The sequence below is a fragment of the Brassica napus genome, chromosome C9 (assembly GCF_020379485.1).
Source record: "Brassica napus cultivar Da-Ae chromosome C9, Da-Ae, whole genome shotgun sequence".
NCBI lineage: Eukaryota > Viridiplantae > Streptophyta > Magnoliopsida > Brassicales > Brassicaceae > Brassica > Brassica napus.
The window spans coordinates 57173469-57194517 of NC_063452.1; the positions used below are offsets into that span (position 1 = coordinate 57173469).

General features: G+C 35.7%; 1 protein-coding gene across 1 annotated transcript; it reads left to right on the forward strand.

The window, feature by feature from the left end:
• Positions 1-7877: 7877 nt before the first annotated feature.
• On the forward strand, positions 7878-10907 carry LOC106372226 (glutamine synthetase cytosolic isozyme 1-4). The gene is made up of 12 exons (XM_013812393.3): positions 7878-8318; positions 8551-8590; positions 8700-8803; positions 8897-8945; positions 9039-9145; positions 9484-9571; positions 9662-9790; positions 9900-9974; positions 10076-10129; positions 10218-10255; positions 10341-10500; positions 10591-10907. Exons 1-12 carry the CDS (start codon positions 8245-8247, stop codon positions 10741-10743), a joined length of 1071 nt encoding a protein of 356 aa, XP_013667847.1. The 5' UTR covers positions 7878-8244; the 3' UTR covers positions 10744-10907.
• The last annotated feature ends 10142 nt before the right edge of the window (positions 10908-21049 follow it).

Sequence of the window (21049 nt, forward strand, 5' to 3'; positions counted from 1 at the left end):
TGTATGATTACAAGTGTAAATAAATCTAAGAATCAATAAGCTCTTTGTATGAAGTGTTTTAAGTCTAAAATGGGAAGAAGAGGATCTTTCTCATAAGGATGTACCTCCTTATTTATAGAAAGATGAAGCCTAGGGCTTCCTAGCAATATGAGCCTAGTTCAATGTCTAATGGGCCTTGAGGAGGATGTAAATCCATCCCCAACAGTAAGTCCCCCCAAGTTCGTTGAGAGAGATGGAATCGATCTCTGCAAAGTTTACGAATAGGATTTATTAGACAATGAACTAGACATACTCATGCCTATGACGGTTTAGGCGAGTTTATTTCGAACTTGTGCCTAGTAAAAAGCGAGTTTGCTTTAAACTCGTGCTTAGCGAAAGACGAGTTTACTTGACTCATGCTAAGACAGAGGCGAGTTTACTGAGAACTCGTGCCTAGTAGAAGGAGAGCTTTTGTAAACTCATGCCTAGCCAAAGATGAGTTTTTGTAAACTCGTGTGTAACAATAAGCAAGTCGACCGCAAACTCGTGCCTAATAAAAAGCAAGTTCAATTTAAACTTGTGCCTAAAGTACACGTTTACCGAACTATTGCCGACCCGAAGTCTCGCGTTGAGATCGTGTGTAGATCAGTGTGAGGAGATGATTTATTTACTGTCACCGCCCCTCAGAAGGTTAGGTTTGTCGGCAACTAGCTGTTGGTGTGACGCGCCGTACGGTTTCTGTGACGGTGATTTCGTAAAGATGAGACCGAGCTGGTTACATCCTTCGCCAAGATCACACAAAGTAATGAACGAGTTCAAAGATACTTTCTTGTGAGACGGGTTGCGACACCGGGATGATGTACAGGTCTACCGGAGTACTAAGCTTCAAAAAGATTAAAACTTGTTAGCAACTACAGGCCGTAAAATGTTGACATAATCAAATTAGATGACTTGGAACACAAGTCAATTTGCTACTGTAGTTGCTATTGCTTCCGTAAATATTTAATCACGTGGTTAGATAATAAATTATTAAAGAAGCAAACTATAACTTGACGACACTTTAAAGCTTGTAAATCCGTAAGGATAATAATAATTTGATAAGGTTGTTAGGAAAACTTATCTTATTGTGTTTTTCGGCATGTGATTGACCTTGTCGTGGCGTTGGAGAAACGCATTATTCAACGAGTTCGTTATCCGCAAGAACAAGATGCCGAGAGCGACGATAACGGTGACGTCTGATATCCTCGGCGAGGCGTTTCAATTCAAGCTTGTCTTCGAGAGGTTCTTGATCTCAACGCTTCCTGTTCCGAAGATCTGCTCTCCCTCGAACAAGTCGGGAAGCTTCTGGGCTCGTTTCTGTCATGTCAAGAGGAGATCATAAACTTGATGCGCTGCTCGTACCAAAGTGGCGAGCCCTTGGTCATGACCCTCCATTCTGCTAATTTCACTGATCAAACTCGGCGAGGAGACAGAGTTTGAAGGTGTGCTTGCCGAGAAGAGACGATGAGCTCGAACTCCTTTCTTCCTCAGTCTCTTGTAGGAAAAGGGGTGTGAGTGATCAGTTGTATGAACCGTGATCAAGTTACGAGCTTGTAATCGGTGAAGCGTTGTAATAGGAAGCGAGGTGAAGCTTCTTCTCCACGTCCAATGTATAGTTGATTGAGCGGGGAGTAGAATCATGTGAACCAAGATCTTCAACTCGCCAAGAACGAGACGCATAGGACCATTACCGAACGAGATATATGTCCCCAAACACTTAGAAGGCACGTCTGAGCTCTTCCTCCACGTCTGTTCGTAGTCTCTTGTCACCGTTTCTCCCCGTTTCTCCCGGATGGCTCTGTTTTGGACATCCGAGAACGAGAGTCTCGAACAGCTTATCCTATCTTATGATGAACAAACCGGAAGGTGTAAGCTGAGAACGAGAGAAAGATAGTCCAGCAGCGTTCTTATCCATTCCGATGAAACCAAAATCCATATGTAAGAGAACCATGAGTTGAGTTGCCGTGACTGCAGAGACCGAAGCGTTTGATAACGAGATGCCGAGATGGTTTTGACGAGACGCCTTTGCCGAGTTCCAAGCTTAACGAGATCAAAGCATCTTTGATCTGAAGAAGAAACAAGTTTCCGAGGTCGCCGAGAGCTGTACGCGGCTTGCCTACTTCCACATCTCTGCCACCGTGGCGGGATGAGTTCGTCGTCTTTAAGAACGAGATGCCAAGATAAAGACTTTAGCTTTGCCAAGATAAAGTCTCGAGCTTTCCGAAGCAGCGATTCGAAACGGAGCTGATCCTTGGGAGACGGGGAGCGGAGCTTCGAAGCTTAACGAGGAGCTCTGGATCCACTTTGCGCAGAAGCGGGCCCGATGCCGCCAACTTCACTGGCGGGTCCCGAAAGTTTCACCGGCGGATCGAGACTGAAGCAACACCACATACTCTTTTTGAGAGGAAGGAACGGAACAGCCGTCGCGAATTAGAGGATGTCGAGGTCTTCCATTGCTGTCTCCATCTTGGCTTCGAGCTCGAGGAAGAACCATCGCAGTTACGGCTTCCACGTTGTCGATCTATGGTCCTCCACGGATGGCGATGGATCGAGGCACAGACACAGCTAAGAAAGCTTCGAACTTTCCCCTCACCAAAGCCGTGTATTGGTGAAGAAACAAGACGACATTGTTGATTTTTTTTTTTTTTACCCTAGATCTAGGGTTTTCTCAAGTTTGATATGCTATCAAGATTGTTCTCTTTGGCCCCCTCCTTCTAGCGCCAACTGTTTGAACCGAAAATGGTGTGTTTGTCGGATTCATACAATGAAGAATTTAAGAAATAGATTTCTTAAATTCTTGAGGCTTAAGAGAAATCAACATAGAAATCAAATGGAAAATGAACATCAAAAATAATTTATTGATTAAAGATTATATTACATGTATGATTACAAGTGTAAATAAATCTAAGAATCAATAAGCTCTTTGTATGAAGTGTTTTAAGTCTAAAATGGGAAGAAGAGGATCTTTCTCATAAGGATGTAGCTCCTTATTTATAGAAAGATGAAGCCTAGGGCTTCCTAGCAATATGAGTCTAGTTCAATATCTAATGGGCCTTGAGGAGGATGTAAATCCATCCCCAACATCAATGTCGAAAACTTTATCACCAATAGGCCCCCCAACGACTGAAACCAGTGAATGGTGTGTTGATAAGCTCGTGCTACCTGGAACTAACGACTGGAATGTGGAGCTGATCTGACGAATCCTCCCCCAGTACGAAGAGATCATCCGGAAAATAATCCCAAGCGCTCTGCCAGCACCTGATGACTGTGTCTGGCTTCATACGACCTCTGGTGCGTATTCAACCAAGTCGGGATATGCTGTAGCTAAACTCTATAATGGATCACCGGAAGATCACGCTTTCAACTGGAAGAAGTGTGTGTGGCAAGTCGATACGTCCCCTAAGATCAAGCACTTTTTGTGGAAATCTAACAATGAGGCGCTACCAGTAGGCTCTGTTCTGGAAAACAGAGGTTTAGTGGTGAACTCTGTTTGTAAGAGATGCGGCGAGCGAGAGACCGAGATACACGTTCTACTGCAGTGCCCGTTTGGGAACTTGTTCCCTGCTTGTTTAAACCAAATGGCACGGCAACAACCTCGATAGCGCTTCTCCTTCAACAATGCCGTAAGATGATCTCCTTACCGCCCATAGGACTAGGGTCTACGCCTTTATACTCGTGGATCTTATGGGTTCTCTGGACCAATAGAAACAAATTGTTATTTGAGAACAGGAGGTTCTCAGAGCAAGATACAGTTCTTAAAGCTATTCAAGACGCTAGAGCTTTGAGGGCAGCTCACACAAATGTCTCAAAGCCTTCCTTACCACAGTGTGTGGTTCAACAAACATGTGTACCAACTAGGCGTGGGCGTTTGGGTACCCGTTGGCGTTCGGATCGGGTTTTTCGTATTTTCGGGTTTTCGGGTTTACGCTCATAGGTCCCATACTAAAATTTTATTACTACGGGTCGGGTTCGGATAATAACACTCCGGGTTCGGTTCAAAATTGTATTGCGTCTTAAAACCCATAAAGTAATCATATATCATACGAATTCGGGTTATATCGGTTCGGTTCAGATATAACCGAAGTAAAATACAAAAATTTTGAAGCAAAACATAAGAAAAACATCTAAATTAAATAAAAATTAATCTATCACACATAAATTGATAAAATAACAATAAAATGTTAAATCAAGCATGAAAACAAACATTATTTGTAAACAATATGTATTGCCTTATAGAGAGTAGACTTTTTATTTCAATGAGCAAATTATAAAATACTTATTTATAACTAATTGTGTACTTAAATTATTTATTAAAATTTTAATATTTATTATTATATATCATACTACCACAAATATTGAATTTAATAATTGAAATACTTATATATATTTCAAAATATTTATATTAACTATTAATTTTGGATTTTTCGGGTTACCAGTTCGAGTTCGGTTAATAACACTTCGGGTTCGGATATTTTTTGTACCACCCTACATGACCCGTTCGGGTATTTTTACATTTCGGGTCGGATAACGGGTTGGGTTTTTCGGTTCGGATTCGGTTCGGATTTCGGGTTCCGGATTTTATGCCCAGGCCTAGTACCAACTGCTAACTCTTATACTTGGACATCTTTTTCTGATGCAGCTTGGGACTCTTCAACTGGGAACTGTGGAATGGGCTGGCAACTCTGTGACGCCAACAACTCCATCATCGAATGCTCCTCCTCTCACCGACGTTTTGTGCCTTCGGCTCTGGTGGCCGAAGCCTTGGCGGTAAAAGCGGCACTTGCAGCTGCAGTGTCTTCTCATGTCAGTAGCATCATTATGTACTCTGACTCCAAGAATCTCATTTTGCTGTTGAACTCTCAAGGGCAGGATGTGGCTCTGAATGGCGTGCTCCATGACATTGTTATGTTGGCTCGTTCCTTCACCTCTATCTCGTTTATTTACATTCCGCGTTTAGCTAATGTTCAGGCTGACTTAATTGCTAAAGCAGCCCTGTCTGCGATTTCTTCCTCTGCTTCGTTTGTAGAATGACGTTATGGTATTAAGTAATCTTTGGTTTGATCAAAAAAAAAATGGTTCTTCCTACCCAACAAATGTTTATACCATATGATCCGCGGTTAACAAAACTATGCCCATAAAAACTCTAACCATCTATTCAACAAACAAGATGACGCTATCACGTCAACAATCGTCAAAGAATTTGATAGCTATTATGAAATGGGAATTTGATTTAAAACTTTCAAGTTAAAAACCTTTAAATTTTCGGATCTACCACTAAACTAATAGCTAATACATTATACTCTGCTAACTGTGGCATACATGTAATTATGCAAATCAAAATATAGCTTTCTATATTGGTAGGAAACACTACTATTCGGTTATCAATCATGCATGGTGGTGTACATTGTATGATCCAGGGAAATTACTAATAGTTTATAGTTAAAATTAATAATAATTGGAAGATAGGAACAAAAACATTTGTCATTTGGATTGATACAACAAACCATTGGTCCACATATCATCACTATCAAATACAAGTTGTGACTATGTGTGATTAGAGGATTACACTCCCCCACCAGTGAAAATATAGAGCTTTCGATTTTTAATACGTATATCTATAGTTATAAAATAAGAGGAGTATTGACAAAAAAAAAAAAAAACCCCCAAAGTCACGGGACATAAAATTACCCACCAACCAATTGCAATAATTGGTTATTATCACAAACCTAATATTTGCTCAGACTTCAGACCTATCCCAATTATTTTTGTAAGGGCATTATATATATATATATATCATATTTTATTTTTATATTTCTAAGATTAAAAACTTACTGATTTATTCTGTAATTTGGATTTGATAACCATCTTATTAATTGTATATATATATATATATATATGTCTTTGGCAAAACATATATTAAACTATCCTTAAAAAATATTATATTAAACTAGTTAGAGTATGTTGAAATAAGTTAATGTTCTAATGATCGATTGATTTTGTTTTTTCGGCAATTTTCCTAGTATTTTTAAAGTTTTTGTCAATAAAAGAACCATAAAATAAGAAAATGACCAAAAAATGTTCCATTAAACAGACAATATATTCATATACACATTGCTTAATAGATATATAAATAATTTAAAAAAAAAATTTGAATTATATTTACTTTAGAGGTGTATAATGATATATTTACTTTTCATTAAAATTTCTTTTGGTCATTTTTTTCTTGTGTGCTCATTTGTGAAAATAAACTAAAATTGATTATCGTAGAAAATTTCTCTTTTCTTTTTATATAGATTTTATTTTCGGATATGTAAATTATTTTTTTGATTGTATTTTGATTTAGTTACTTTTATTTATTTGTGGGACATAATCAGCCAGACTTAGCCTAGTTAGAATCCGCAAATGATACTTGAAGTGTTGGACCAATTAGCAAAAAATAGTAATACTAGGATCAAAATTTTAAGCAATGAGAAAATCTTTTGATTGTTATCTTTGTGTTCACGGAATAAAAATTCAAAAGTCAATCTTAAGAATTTAAATGAATAAACGTATATAATTACTATAGTATATTTTAAGCATTTTCACAGTAGTATATATATTGTATACAGAGTAATGGTTTAGGTAGATATTATTAAAACTTCAATAACATACTATAATATTTTGAGTTATTTTTGGGTTCACCCCCTAGGATGAACCTCTAAATTCACGAGTCAATAGTATTTCATTATTTCAAATTCGATATCTTTTAAAAAATGAAACAAAATATTATCAAGTTATATTATGTTTTTAAAATAAAAAAGTGAAAAAAATAGCAGGTACAGAAAAAAAAAAATTAAAAATTTTTTTTTAACGTCGTCAGCAAAACACTAAACTTTAAATCCTAATCCCTAAACCCTAAATCCTAAACCCTAAACCCTTGGGTAAACCCTAAACCCTTGGGTAAACTCTAAACCCTTGGGTAAATCCTAAACTCTAAATAAAAACACTAAACCTTAAAACTTTAAACCCTAAATCCTAAATCCTAAACCCTAAACCCTTGAGTGTTTTAGTGTTTATTGATTTTGATTTAGAGTTTAAGATTTATCCTAGAGTTTAGAGTTTACCCAAGGGTTTAGGGTTTAGGATTTAGGGTTTAGGGATTAGGATTTAGGGTTTAATGTTTTGCTGATGACGTTAAAAATATTTTTTTTTGTAATTACTACTATTTTTTTATTTATTTATTTTTACCTTTTAATTTTAAAAATATAATATAATTTGACAATATTTTGTTTCTTTTTTTAAAAGATATCGAATATGAAATAACACAATCCTATTGATTGGTGAAACTAGAGGTTTATACTAGGGGGTGAACCCAAGAATAATTCTAATATTTTTGGGTGGCTGCTGGTGAGAGATTCCTTAAAAACAAGACTCTTTTTTGTTTTTTCTGAATTGAGAAAAACAAGACTCTTGAGAAGAGATAAAGCTTGGATCTTCAAATTAGTGGGAGCTTATGGCTCACCACTCAAATGTTAGAGTCCCCATGACTTGCGGAAAAGTGTGGTCACGTATTTTCAGTGTAAACGCAATCATCTTTTTCATTGTGATTATTCAAACTCGATTGTTGGTTCAAAAGTTAAATCATCCACACACCAAAAATATCGAAGATAAATTTTCATAAGCAGCCAAATAGAGGGCCGAAAATATCTAAATTATTTTGTGGCACAAAATAATTTTGATTTTTTTCTTATTTAGTTTGGATTCACATGAGAACAAACATTTCCAAGAGATTCTCAAAGATAAATCTCAATTTCGTAGTTAATAAAGATTTAGTGAAAGAACCTAATTTATTGCTAAAAACTGTCAATTATTTTTTAAAATACATGCATATTTCAAAGTTTCGTAAATACTAGTTTGTGATTGTATATACACGAGAAACTTGGTTCGGTGAGAAACTTTTATATGATAACTTTATCGGGACATCAGGTCAACAACTTTTGTTTTAAAAAAGATTCTTCGAATATTGAATCTTGTAATTCAAGAATCAACCAGAATCTTCAGATAATTCGCATTTCCAATAATAGCCTATATTTTCCGCGTTCTCCGTCTTGGAACCAAAACCATTTTTCATAGCATAGTCAAACACACACCTACCCTTCTCTCTCTCTCGCTATATATACACTTGCAGGAATCTCTTTAGTGTTATACAAAACAAAGCTAATATTTTTTTTTAGATTCCTAGAGAAAATGTCGGCACTTGCAGATTTGATCAATCTCGATCTCTCCGATTACACTGAGAAGATCATTGCGGAGTACATATGGTCCGTACAATTCATTCACCTCTATCAAATAATATTCAGTCTATATTAGTAGATGGATGATTTTGGTTGATCTTTGCCTTCTGTGTTTGAGTTGTGTTTGTTTCTAAACGTCTCTTCCTTGAGTTTTTTTTGAATATGTATGAGTTAAAACTTTTAAACAATATACTAGAACGTTGAAAGACTTTGGACTGATTGAACCTTCTGGTTAATATATTGTGGTTTTAATGAATAGGATTGGTGGATCAGGCTTGGATATGAGAAGCAAAGCAAGGGTAACTATATTATTTTTGTTTGTTTTTTAGAGCATAAAACGATGAATACATCTTTGAAATAATGTTAAGAACTTAAGCAAATGAATGATTATATTCATTATTATTGCAGACTTTGCCCGGACCAGTGAAGGATCCATCGGAGTTACCGAAATGGAACTATGACGGTTCAAGCACCGGCCAAGCTCCCGGCAGTGACAGTGAAGTCATCCTCTAGTATGTTTCAATATAAATTAATACATATAATAAGCTAGATAAAATTGTAAATCGTGGATTAATAAGATTGTGGTTTCTCTATGTATTTTTTAGCCCTCAAGCTATCTTCAAAGACCCCTTCAGAAGAGGCAACAACATCCTTGTAATAACTCAATTACACAATGAAAACAATAATATTCAAATTTGTTATATAAATTAAACATTTTTTTGTTTTTGGGATTGATTTGAAAATTAGGTAATGTGTGACGCATATACACCGGCCGGTGAACCGATTCCGACGAACAAAAGGCATGCTGCAGCTAAGATCTTTAGCGACCCCAGCGTTGCCGCCGAAGAAACATGGTATATATCTTCTAAATGAAATACTTAGTCGAAGTTTTATTTCAATTGTTTGCCAAAAAAAGAAATTCATTTCAATTTTTGTTTGAAAACTACTAGTTTAAGTTTGCATACTCCCTTATATTTGTTGACATCATCATGCTAGTTTTAAATGTAAATGGTATAACATGCCCTAGTCAACTTTGATAGTTGTTACATTTTCTTATAACTTAAAAATATAATAAAAGTAAATTGATCATAAACACACTGGTTAGTCTAAATTTTCAGGATGACATTAGTGACAATAAATTTTCATTTTTGGTTGTAATTATTTTCAGTAACCATTCATTATTGAAATTTAGGTATGGAATTGAGCAAGAGTATACTTTGCTTCAAAAGGATATTAAGTGGCCGGTAGGTTGGCCTGTTGGCGGCTTCCCAGGTCCTCAGGTAATGACTTTCAGCAAATCTATTCACATTAACGTACCCTTTCGTTATTGAGTTTCAACCCAAAAATAATAATGAAAAATCAGAAAACAGGGACCGTACTACTGTGGAGTTGGAGCAGACAAAGCCTTTGGAAGAGACATAGTAGATTCTCATTACAAAGCCTGTCTTTACGCCGGAATCAATGTCAGTGGCACTAACGGAGAAGTCATGCCCGGACAGGTTTAACACTTACCAGTCACTCTTTTTTATTCTTCCGATTCATTATCATATTGATTTGAGTTCAGAACAAGAAATCAAACCGTTAAAACAAATCTTGTGTGGGTTTCAGTGGGAGTTCCAAGTCGGTCCAACGGTTGGAATCGCTGCCGCCGATCAAGTCTGGGTCGCTCGTTACATCCTCGAGGTATATATGATAAACACACTCAAGGTTATGTATACACCCTGTAACCTTATCTCTTCATATACTCTGTTTTAATGACTCTTTTCTTGGTTATGTGAAAACAGAGGATCACAGAATTGGCTGGAGTTGTTTTATCTCTTGACCCTAAACCAATTCCGGTTTGTTTTTACCATAACTTTAAATATATAACCAAATTTTGTTCTTTTCAAATTCACTAAATTACTCTGTTTGATTTTTCTATTTTAGGGAGATTGGAATGGTGCAGGAGCGCACACAAATTACAGGTTCTTTGTGTTTTCAAGATCTGCTCTGATTCATTTTATATGGTTTTTGTTTGTTTTTATGAATTTGGTTTCTTGTATTCTGCAGTACAAAGTCGATGAGAGAAGATGGAGGGTACGAGGTGATAAAGAAAGCGATAGAGAAGCTTGGATTGCGTCACAAGGAACACATCTCTGCTTATGGTGAAGGCAACGAGCGTCGCCTCACTGGCAAACACGAGACTGCCGATATCAACACTTTCTTATGGGTAATAGTTTTATTTCATAGCATGTCAAAGTGTGCATTCATATCACATGAGCCTAAGTCATGCATGATCTAACTTAACTGGTTTGTACAGGGTGTGGCCAACCGTGGGGCATCGATTAGAGTTGGTCGGGACACTGAGCAAGCTGGGAAAGGGTACTTTGAAGATCGTAGGCCAGCGTCCAACATGGATCCGTACACTGTGACCTCCATGATTGCTGAAACTACAATCCTCTGGAAGCCATGAATGAAGAAAACTCGAGCTTCAAGGAACCTCTAATATCAGTTCATGTGTCATTCTTATATTGTCTCGTTCTGTCTTCTTTGTTTAAGTGTGTTTGATTTAAACTCTTAGAACTTGTTCTATTTCTATATTATGTTATTACAAATTCAAATATCAGTTTTAGAATATGAAGAGGATCTGAACTTTAAACTTTTTATAGAAACCAAAATCGCAAGTTGCAAGCTCCTCCGTTACTAGCCAACCCAAACTAGACCGGCCGAATCGACATTTAGCACACTCTATTTGGCCCATTTTAGCTTAATGGACTCAAATTTATAACTTTTAAATATTGAAACTCTGTGCAAAAAAAATAATAATTTTGAAACTCTATTCTACAATGAACTAACGTACTTAAACAAGAAGTAAGAACACGCAGAGAGTACACTACCAATCAATTTATCTTATGCTACTTTGATTCTCGGAAACATTTTCTTGAAACTTCGATATTTTCGTTCTTTTCGTATTTGGTTTAAATTATTATGACTACTATTCATCTTAAGAAACTAACAAAATGAGTTCAGTTTGGATTCATTTTTCAGAAAGTATGGGAAGATAGTTTATTTTCTGTTCGTCAACATTTTGTTTAAGTCAGGTATGAAATTAAAAACAAAAAACTATTAGCTTTAAAGTATTATTTTATTCAAGGTTTGGTTTCCCATAATCGGGTTTAAATCCCAATTTACTGTCGAGGAAAAAACTTCTAATTTGGTCATCAAAAATTTCGAGATATATTTTTTAATCAATTTTTCATCTATTTATGATTTAAGATTGACAAAGTAATTTACAGCAGACTAAAATATTAACAGTTCAAAGCTATTACGAAATGCGCTGATAGGACTAAAACATTTTTTTTTGCTAAACATAGGATTAAAACTTTAATGCCAAAATCTAATGGTTGAGAGCTCTTCTTGCAATTTGGTGTTAAAACTTTCATTCATGTAACTAACTGGTACTATACATCGGTTACCCAGACAAGTTAAAGTAAAAATCTATATGTTAAGAACTTAAGATTGACATGCATGCATGTTTACATGTGTATATAAACACACACCTAGTTTGGAATTAAAGAAAAGCACACATGTATATAAGGAATTGTTTGATCGTCTTTCTCCGAATAAGAGACGAAACATAATAAACTTGAATTCGGGACAGATATTCGAAATCTTAATGAAAAACTGGATTTGTTATCTCATGTTTGCCTTTCGTGAACAATGCCAATTGAAATGGAGGGTTTCTTCAAACAACAAGGAGCATAAACACACACACACCTAGTTTGGAATTAAAGAAAAAAACACACACGCGTATAGTTTAGGAGAAGGTTTGTGAACTGTGAAGTGAATGCGCCGAAGGTTTTTAAAAGTAAAAAGAGAAGTAAATGCTTCAAGGGTTGAAATAAACGAGTCAGCACTATGGTATGTGTTGTGTGGACTGTGGACATAGGACAATGCAATGCATGCATGCATTCGATTATCATTTAGTCATTATTATACCTTCATCATCTTGCAGCTTTTTGAAACTTTTGCCTTTTTCTTCCATTGACTTTATCTTTTATATTTATTTTTATCATGAAAATAATTTATTTATATAAGTGAGAACAGAGAGGAAAAAAAGCTTTGGGAAAAGCACTTTGTTTATTGAATATATACTTTTTCTCTCTTCTACTTTTGATCAGCTTTAGAGAAAAAACAAATTCCAACCCAATAATAACTTTTTCACTTGTTAATAAATGCGCTCTCTATTTAAAATAAAATGAAGAAAATAGAAAAGAAAGAAGCAATCATAAAGCAATCGATTACAAAATGATTTCATGACCTATCACATCAGGCTATCTTTTATGCAATGCGCAGAAAAGTTCTGTGCCCTTCTGTCTCTTCACATTTATCACTCTTTTTTCATTGAATTGCTCCTTTTCTTCTTTCTTCTTCCCATCTCTTCTCTCAACCTTAAACTTACGTCAATTAATTAAGCTTTTGATCCATTTATGCTGACTTTGTATATTGGAACTTGAGATATTCCTACACTTATGTCAATTTTATATAGTGCCACTTTTAAACATCTTGCGAACTCATTTAGATTTCACACCAACTTAGAAAAATTCATATCAACGTACCCATTAATGTGATGGGGTTTATAGATAAGTGTGATATAAAAAACTCTCATAAATTCTAAGCAAAAAAAAATCTCATAAATGTGACGTGTTTATAGATTGTGCTTGTTGTTATTATCGCCTTTCTTCATCTTTCATAAATTTGTAACACATGATTCAGTTTCACGATTGAATACTAGACGTACGATCAATAAGAAACATATCTCAGCAGATTTATTTACAACCACTTAAGTTTTCTAGTTAAATTTAAAATCAAGAATTATACTCCTTCTGTTTTGATATGTAAGTAGTTTTAGCAAAAAATGTTTGTTTCACAATGTAAGATGTTTACATAATCCAAAACACATTTTACATTTATTACATGTTGTGTGATCAATCAAATAATTCATACATTTTTATTATTGGTTGAATTTATGTATTAAATGCTATTTTTTCAAAAGTAAAAATTTTCTTAATATTCACATTTTTAACTAAAACTACCTACAAATAAAAACAGAGGGAGTAACGATTAACAATTACCATGAAGAAATAACCATGGGTGATTAGTAAAACTGCTGAAGCATGATAAATGCATACATAAAGTTATTTTTTCTTGTCCAACATATGTTGGCTTTCTTTACAAAATTTGTCAAACGGACCTTTATCAGTTTATGTTAACTTTGCAACTCGGTGGATGAATCGAGGTCCTATTTGTTCTTCACTGCCAATTCAACTAGTCTAAATGATGCGGTCGTAGCTACCTACCATAAATTGTAATGATAATGATATGTTACCCTTCTCGCTTTCAGTACCTAACTGAGACATAATCTTTAAAAAATTGGCACCTAGACCCTCATGTTAATGTAAGCGACAATATGTGTTTTGCATATGAAAGAAAAGTCGCCGGCTGCATACAAAGAACCTTTAGATATGTGGATTCTCTCATTATCTAATGGATATCACTTTCAAAAACGAAGCTCCTAGTTCAGGGGAGTCCATCTACAAATCAATGGCTACCTTCTCCATCTTTAATTAGTTTGAGAGATCGATCTCAACACTATGAAATCTAGCATCTTAGTGGTTCTTCTTCGGCAGGAATTTTCTTCTCTAGCATGTTTCTGAGTCTCTTCGCATGTTCTTAATTATATCTTCATGTTCAAATTGTGAAGTATTTTTGACAGTTTTACCCAAAAAAAGAAGAAGTATTTTTGACACTAAAATTTACGTGTGTCAAATTTTATCTGATTGCCCACTGTAATACTTTCTTCTTGAGTAATAATAAAGACATCTTAACAAAAAATCTGAATGTAAAAGTTGTGAAATTTTAAAACACTTGTACATATACAAACCTTGGAATTGTTCCATCTTCACATGGTTAAAGATTGATTATCCCATCTGGATGAGTAATTATCCCACTGATTTGTTTTTTTGTCTTTGAAACCCCTGTTTCTTTCAAGATTTATTTTTATGTCACATATGAAAATTTATAAAAAAAATCTACAAAATAAATTTAGTATTTCTTAGTCTCCCCCTTACAACCGTAGCAATCACTTATCAGATTTTTGGATGGCTATCGGTTGATGCCAAACAAGAAAATATATTCAAACCTGATATCAAATTAGTAAATATTAAACCGAGACAAGAGGTTGGAAGAAAAATAAAAGTAAAACAGACAAGAATTAATGATAACCCCGGTATTCTTTGGAACCTAGTCGGTATGGTAAGTACAATATCACACAAGTAATAAAAGGAGCATATACTGATCAGAGATTAAAATCGGCCAATAGGAAGTTGTTTATTTGACACGTCATCTGGGCTTTCCGTTTTTTAAAAAAATCTGGCATGAATTGATGTTGGGCCATTAAGCCCATCATAATTGAGAGACAGATACAAGGGATTAATCTGACTCGAGCTCGCCTTCTTCAGATCTTCAAACCCTAATTCCCCGATCGATACGGGAACCTTTGCTCTTCCTCTTCTTTGTTCTGTTTCATGATTTCATCCTCGAACATCAATACCTCATCCACTTCGTCTCTCTTTAATCTCATTAATAGATTCGCTTTGTTTTCCTCCTTCAAATTTTGTTTATAAAACTTTCGATCTGAGTTTTATTTCGATTAGATTTTGTTCTACAGTCTCATTACTACATCGCAATTGCAATGAGTTCCAACGGAGAAACCCGGTCGGAGAAACCAAAAGGCGTTGATGCTGACTCCTTTCCCGGACCGATTAAGCCCACCAGTACATCCTATGTCTCTTCCGGCCTCTCGAACGATGATCCCCACTCGAAGAAAGCCAAAAGCAAAGCGTCTGTCTCCTCCGGTCTGACCAAACCCAGCGGCAAGACCGGTGTTTCTTCCGGCCTCTCGATCGGCGTGCCTAATTCGAAGAACCCCGACTGTAAGAACCTGATCTTTTGGTTATCAAAATTATATACTCCGTTTGATTACCAAAAAAAAAATATAGAGTATGAAGCTTTGTGATCTAAAACAATGAGATGAACAAACTATATATTTTTTATTGTGGTTCGTTTTGTTATCAAATCATAGAGTCTGTTTGATCACCAGAACAGTTATTGAGTCTGAAGCTTCGTGATTTGAGACACTGATATGAAATTTTTTTTTTTATTATATTGATATTTTAGTCTACAGAAAATATAAACGCATTGATGAATTCAACGCTCATATTCCTCTGCAGGTACGAAGACCGGTGTCTCTTTAGGCGTTAGAGGCAAAGCCGCTGTCTCCTCTGGCGCCAAGGGAAAAGCCTTTGTCTCCGCCAAAGCTGTGGAAGTGATGTCTTTCAAGGATGTGAAATTCGGACCTCATGGAGGCGAGTTGAGATTTCGGTTGATCCATTTTTGGGAAGCTCGAAATGTTGTGACGAAGATGCTTATCGGTCTCGAGATGCTTCTCATCGACCAAGAGGTAGAAACCGAATTCTCTTTTGCGGTTTAGTTTTAAAAAAATGGTTAGTTGAGATGCTACTAAATCGTTTTATATTCAAACTTAGTGTTCTATTTTTTGGTTCTTTTAATGAATTTGTACCAAGTTTTTGCTATTGGTAATAGAACCATAACTTTATTTCTGTTGTTGATGCATTGCGGTTTGAATATCTTTAATGTTTGTGTTTATTTTTCTAAGATTTCCTGTCTAGCTTCCTAATTTAATTTCTCTATTGTTGATAACAGGAAACTGTTATCCAGGGTTTCATTGCAGCTGGGAGGATAGATACTTATCTGCCACACATGAAAGTTGGTGGCATTTACAGGCTTAACAGTTTTTACGGGTCTAATAACAAGACTCTGTATCGGGTGGCTGAACCAAGTGTCACCATCACCTTCTCATCGTCTTCTGTCCTCTCTGATCTAGAGGACAGTTCGGTTTGTTTCCCTAAGGACCTTTTCCGGTTCCATGGATATGAGGAGTTCGATGCTGCCTGCGACTTGAGAGGGGATCTCTATGGTAAGTTCTCACTGTTGTATAGTATAATGTTTAATCTAACCTTAGATGATGTGTTTAACTCAAACTAATATATTCAACATTGTTTGGCTAGGATAATGTTCTGATACATTCTTAGATATTAAGGTTTCATGGTGAGTTTATAAGATATAAAGCACTAAGTTTTATTGTTTATTTTGCAGATTATGTTGGTCACATCAAGCTCGTGAATGGGCAGGTTCTCAATGACAGTCTCGTGCTAGATGATGTCGAGATAGCTTCATCCCGCCGAGTTTTGCTTCATGTTCAAACACATGAGTAAGCTAATCTGTATCTTTTTCATAATCATATATTGACACTCTTAACAAACATTTTTTGATGTTATAGTGGTCCGGTGATGAAGTTGTACCTCTAGGACAAGGCTGCCTCTGATTTTAGTGGAAAGTTTAAAGCATCTGGAGGAGCTGCAAGTGTTATTTTGGTCACCACCTTAAACCCGAAACGTTTTGGAGGTTCGTATCATCAGCTTTTTCCTATGTTTTAAGAAGTTACATAGGATGATCAATGGATCTTATCTGGTTAGTTAGCTTTGAGTAATAGAACTGCATTTGAATGAATTTGGGCTTATTAGCTATAAGACATTTGAAAAAGTCTGTGAGGAATTAAGAGATATACATAATTCTACATCTCATTTTACATTATAATTTAGCATTTGTATTATAACATTGGATCTGTTATAGGTGTCCTAACTCTCTCCTCTATGACGTCATCACGGGTATTTCTGGACAGTGATGTTCAAGCAACCCGAGATTATCTCACTTGGTAAGCATTCGTGTGTTTGAATATTGTTCGTAGTTATCCCATCATTGTCTGATGTTTGGACGTTGTCTTCAGGTTGAACTCAAACATGGCTGTTGCTAACAGAGTTGCTGCGGAAGTTGTCACTAAAACTGAGACAGTGACCATAGGCGAGCTCTTCTCCTATATGAAGCATGAAGCTACCAAGGTAGTACATACCAATGAGTAAGGCACCCATTATGATAGACTCAGATTCTAATATAATTATTAAAACGTTTTGCATGTTGCTTGGTTTGAGTGCATAGCAACCGTTGGTGATGTTGTGCACGGATCAGAATGGTATTACATAGGTTGTGGTGAGTGCCACACTAAAGCAACCAAAGGACCTACCACCCTAATGTGTAAAAAATGTGGGAAGAGTGATTTTGTTGGTGTTGCACAGTAAGTGGTTCAGATTTACTTATACTCATATTTCAATGCATTAATTATAAAACTGCTCATGACACATGTACCTAGCCAAGATATATGTGTATGACAATGATGATCAGGCGTGTTTTGTGCTCCTTGGTGATGATGGTCAGGAGTTGACTGGCAAGAAAGCTTCTGAGTTGGTTGATAGTTATTTCGAGGTAATTACAAACCTGTATATCTTTGTTATTTGAAACTGTATTTTCTCAAAATAGTTCGATATATATAGTGACAATCGTTTAAATGTATGTTAGGCCAATGAGAATATGGGAGATGATCACTTGGTTCCGGTGCCTCAAGCTCTGATCAATACTATAGGACAGACTCGCAAGTTCATTGTGAAGGTATCAACTCACAATTTGACTGGCAAGACCCAAAGTTTGACTGTGACAAAGTTGCTCATTCCAGAAGATCCAGAAATTGAAGGCAATGCAGAAAATGTGATTGTACCAGATGCCCAGAAAACTTTGCAGAATGGAGTTGCTGAGGATGGTCCTTCCACACCCTTTGAAGAATCTGGTGGTGAGAGGGTGAAAAGGGCTGCTGATAATGTAGAGGCAGAAGATTCAAAGCGAGCCAAATGTCGCTAGGATGTGTGTAAGTGATGGATTTATGGTGACTAAGAATCTATGCTTTGTTTCTTTCCAATTTAAGACTTTATCTTTGCAATATTGAACTATCTCTCTTATAAACTTTGTTGGTTAAACTTATGTTTAATAATTTCTTTCTTTGAGTTTGATGTTTGATGATTTAGTGTGTTGGCTGTGATTCTTTTCGAATTTAATTGAAGCTTTTGGCTTTTTAGTGTGTTGTATATTGTATATAGGCTTTGCCGTATGTTATGAAATAAATCTGATTTTGTATCATTTTTAGTTGTTTTACGTGTATATGATATGGACCGAGTATCGACTAAATGCAATGCATTGCGATCCACACATTACATTTGCTTTAAAATTCTGATCTGGGCAAGTGATAAGACTAATAATGGATACAAATAACATATCATTAGTTACACTTACAAGATTAATGATGTATTTTTCTTCTTATTTAAATTATAGTAGCTACTTCTTTTTAATGGATGTAAGTTCATTTCTTTTTTGCATGAGCTTAAAAGGAAAATATTGAGTGAAACTATAAACATCTATATGTGGTACATTAGTATTTCTCCACTTTGCAGAAAATTGGACTTTAAAATAGAAAGTCGGGTTTCTTGCAATCTAAGGGATTCATAGTGACAACTTGATTATTTTAACATATAGGTTAAGACTAATTGTTTAAAATGGACTATATACTTCGGCTGTTCCAAGACTCATTAGCATCATTAACATGATAACCTTTTTATATTCTATAACACAAAAATAAAATTAACTAATTTTAATTTTTTGTTTTTAAAATTTATATTTAACATTTAAAATCCTTAAATTTATAGGCAAATAAACCACGCGTAGCGCGGTTAAACCTCTAGTATATATTATAATAGTTGAGTTTTTGCTCACTCCTCAGCGCGTCACGTCAGGATTTTGTGGACCCCACTTTTAAAAAATGTGAAAAAGTGTCAAGTCCATGGCTCGAACCCGAGTTATTGAGATATAAACACCAACATTTATACCACTAAGCTAAATGATACTTTGTACATTGATGGCCGAACCTAATATATATTTATAAAGGTCGAAAGCCCTTGCTTCTTCGGCTTCCTCTGAGGATCGGGCCTACAAGTGTATTATGGATTTCATTTTTAAATGGGATTCATCACGTTATATGAAAAAAACTCAAGTTTGCAACAATTATAATTTTCTCATATTGTAAATTGTTGTCGTTTAACATGAGTTTGAGTTCTTTTCATCATTGTCTCAAACAAGTCTGAGTTACAGAATTGCGTTGTGTGTCTGTTCGTAATCTATTTTTTCACCGGTGAACTCTTCATGTCCCCATCTTAAATCGCTTGATCATAATTTTTCCTGATTTGTAGCCCCTCTGTAAACCCTATATATATATATGATTTTCATCTTTGATAAACCCGCATCTCCACAAAACTCATTGATTCATCTTAGCTTTAACCATCTTCTAGAAAATGTTTCTCTCTGCCTCTCCAGTTCCTTAAACTGGCGTCCCGGCGTCCGTCACTCAACCTTCGAGTCTCTCCGTCTTGGTCGTAGTAGTCAGAGCATAGCCTCTGGCTTCCTCCACTTCTGGGATTCCCTGAACTTCAAGAAAGACAGAGAGTTTGTGGGAATCACGGTTCTCTTCCTTGATGAAAAGGTAAGTTAATCTTCGATCTATCACACTTATTTAACATAATTGTTTTAATTGATTTCCTGATTCTTTATTGAATAATATTATTTGCAGATTCCGTGATTCATGGGTTTACTCCCGTCGGACGGGCTAATCATTACATGCCATCTTTGAAAGCAGATTCTATTGTGAAAATTGATCGTTATGAGGTTGTTAGGTGCTCAAGCATGTACAAGATAACTGATCATCCATTCCTCATTTGTTTCATCTCACTAACCATTATTGATGAAGTCATCACGGGTGCTCCTGAGATCAATCTCCAGTCAAGATTATACTGTTCGACAATCTCCAAGTGATTGCGAACACAAACCTAGAACTCCCAGGTATATTATCATATTGTATCTGGGTTTATATTATGTTTCGATATGATAACTGAAATTACCTAAACAAAAAAGCAGAGTAAGTTACAAACTCTGATAAATACAACTAACAATGATTTTTGTTTACATATTACCCATCAAATAAAAAAGAAACAAACACAGCCACTAGGCCTGGGCGTTCGGGTCTTCGGATCGGGTTCAGGCCGGTTCCTTTCGGGTCCAGATCTTTTCGGGTCTTAAATATTTAGACACAATAGGTACTTAGAAATTTTCAGTTCGGGTTCGGGTCGATTCTTCTCGGATCCGGGTCGGTTCGGGTCTATAATTAAAATACCCATAAAATACCCGTAATTTTTCGGGTCCATATCGGGTCCGGGTCGGGTTCGGGTATTTAGGATCTGAAAAGGAGATGATATACTCAATTCCATCAACTTTAGTTGAATATTTGTCATATATATCTAAAATTTTACAAAACAATTTAAATGAAACTATTAATAATTAAAATAAAACATTTTAAAACTCTAAATTTTACATTTTAAAGCTTTATATTACTTTAAAAATGTTAAAAAATAATATTAAATGTTGTTAACAAAAGATATTTCAACTAAATCATAAAATAATATATATAAAATAGAACACAAAAACATCATAGTTTTAGATATACATGTTTTTAAGTCGGGTACAAATCAGTTCTTATCGGGTCGGGTCGGTTCTTTTCGGGTTCGGGTCTATTCGGGTTGGTTCCTTTTCGGTTCCGGTTCTTTCGGGTAAAAAAAATTTAGACCTAAAAGGTACTTGTAAATTTTCGGTCCGGTTCCGGGTCGGGTATTTTTGGGTCGGTTCCGGTTCGGGTCTTCGGGTCCAGG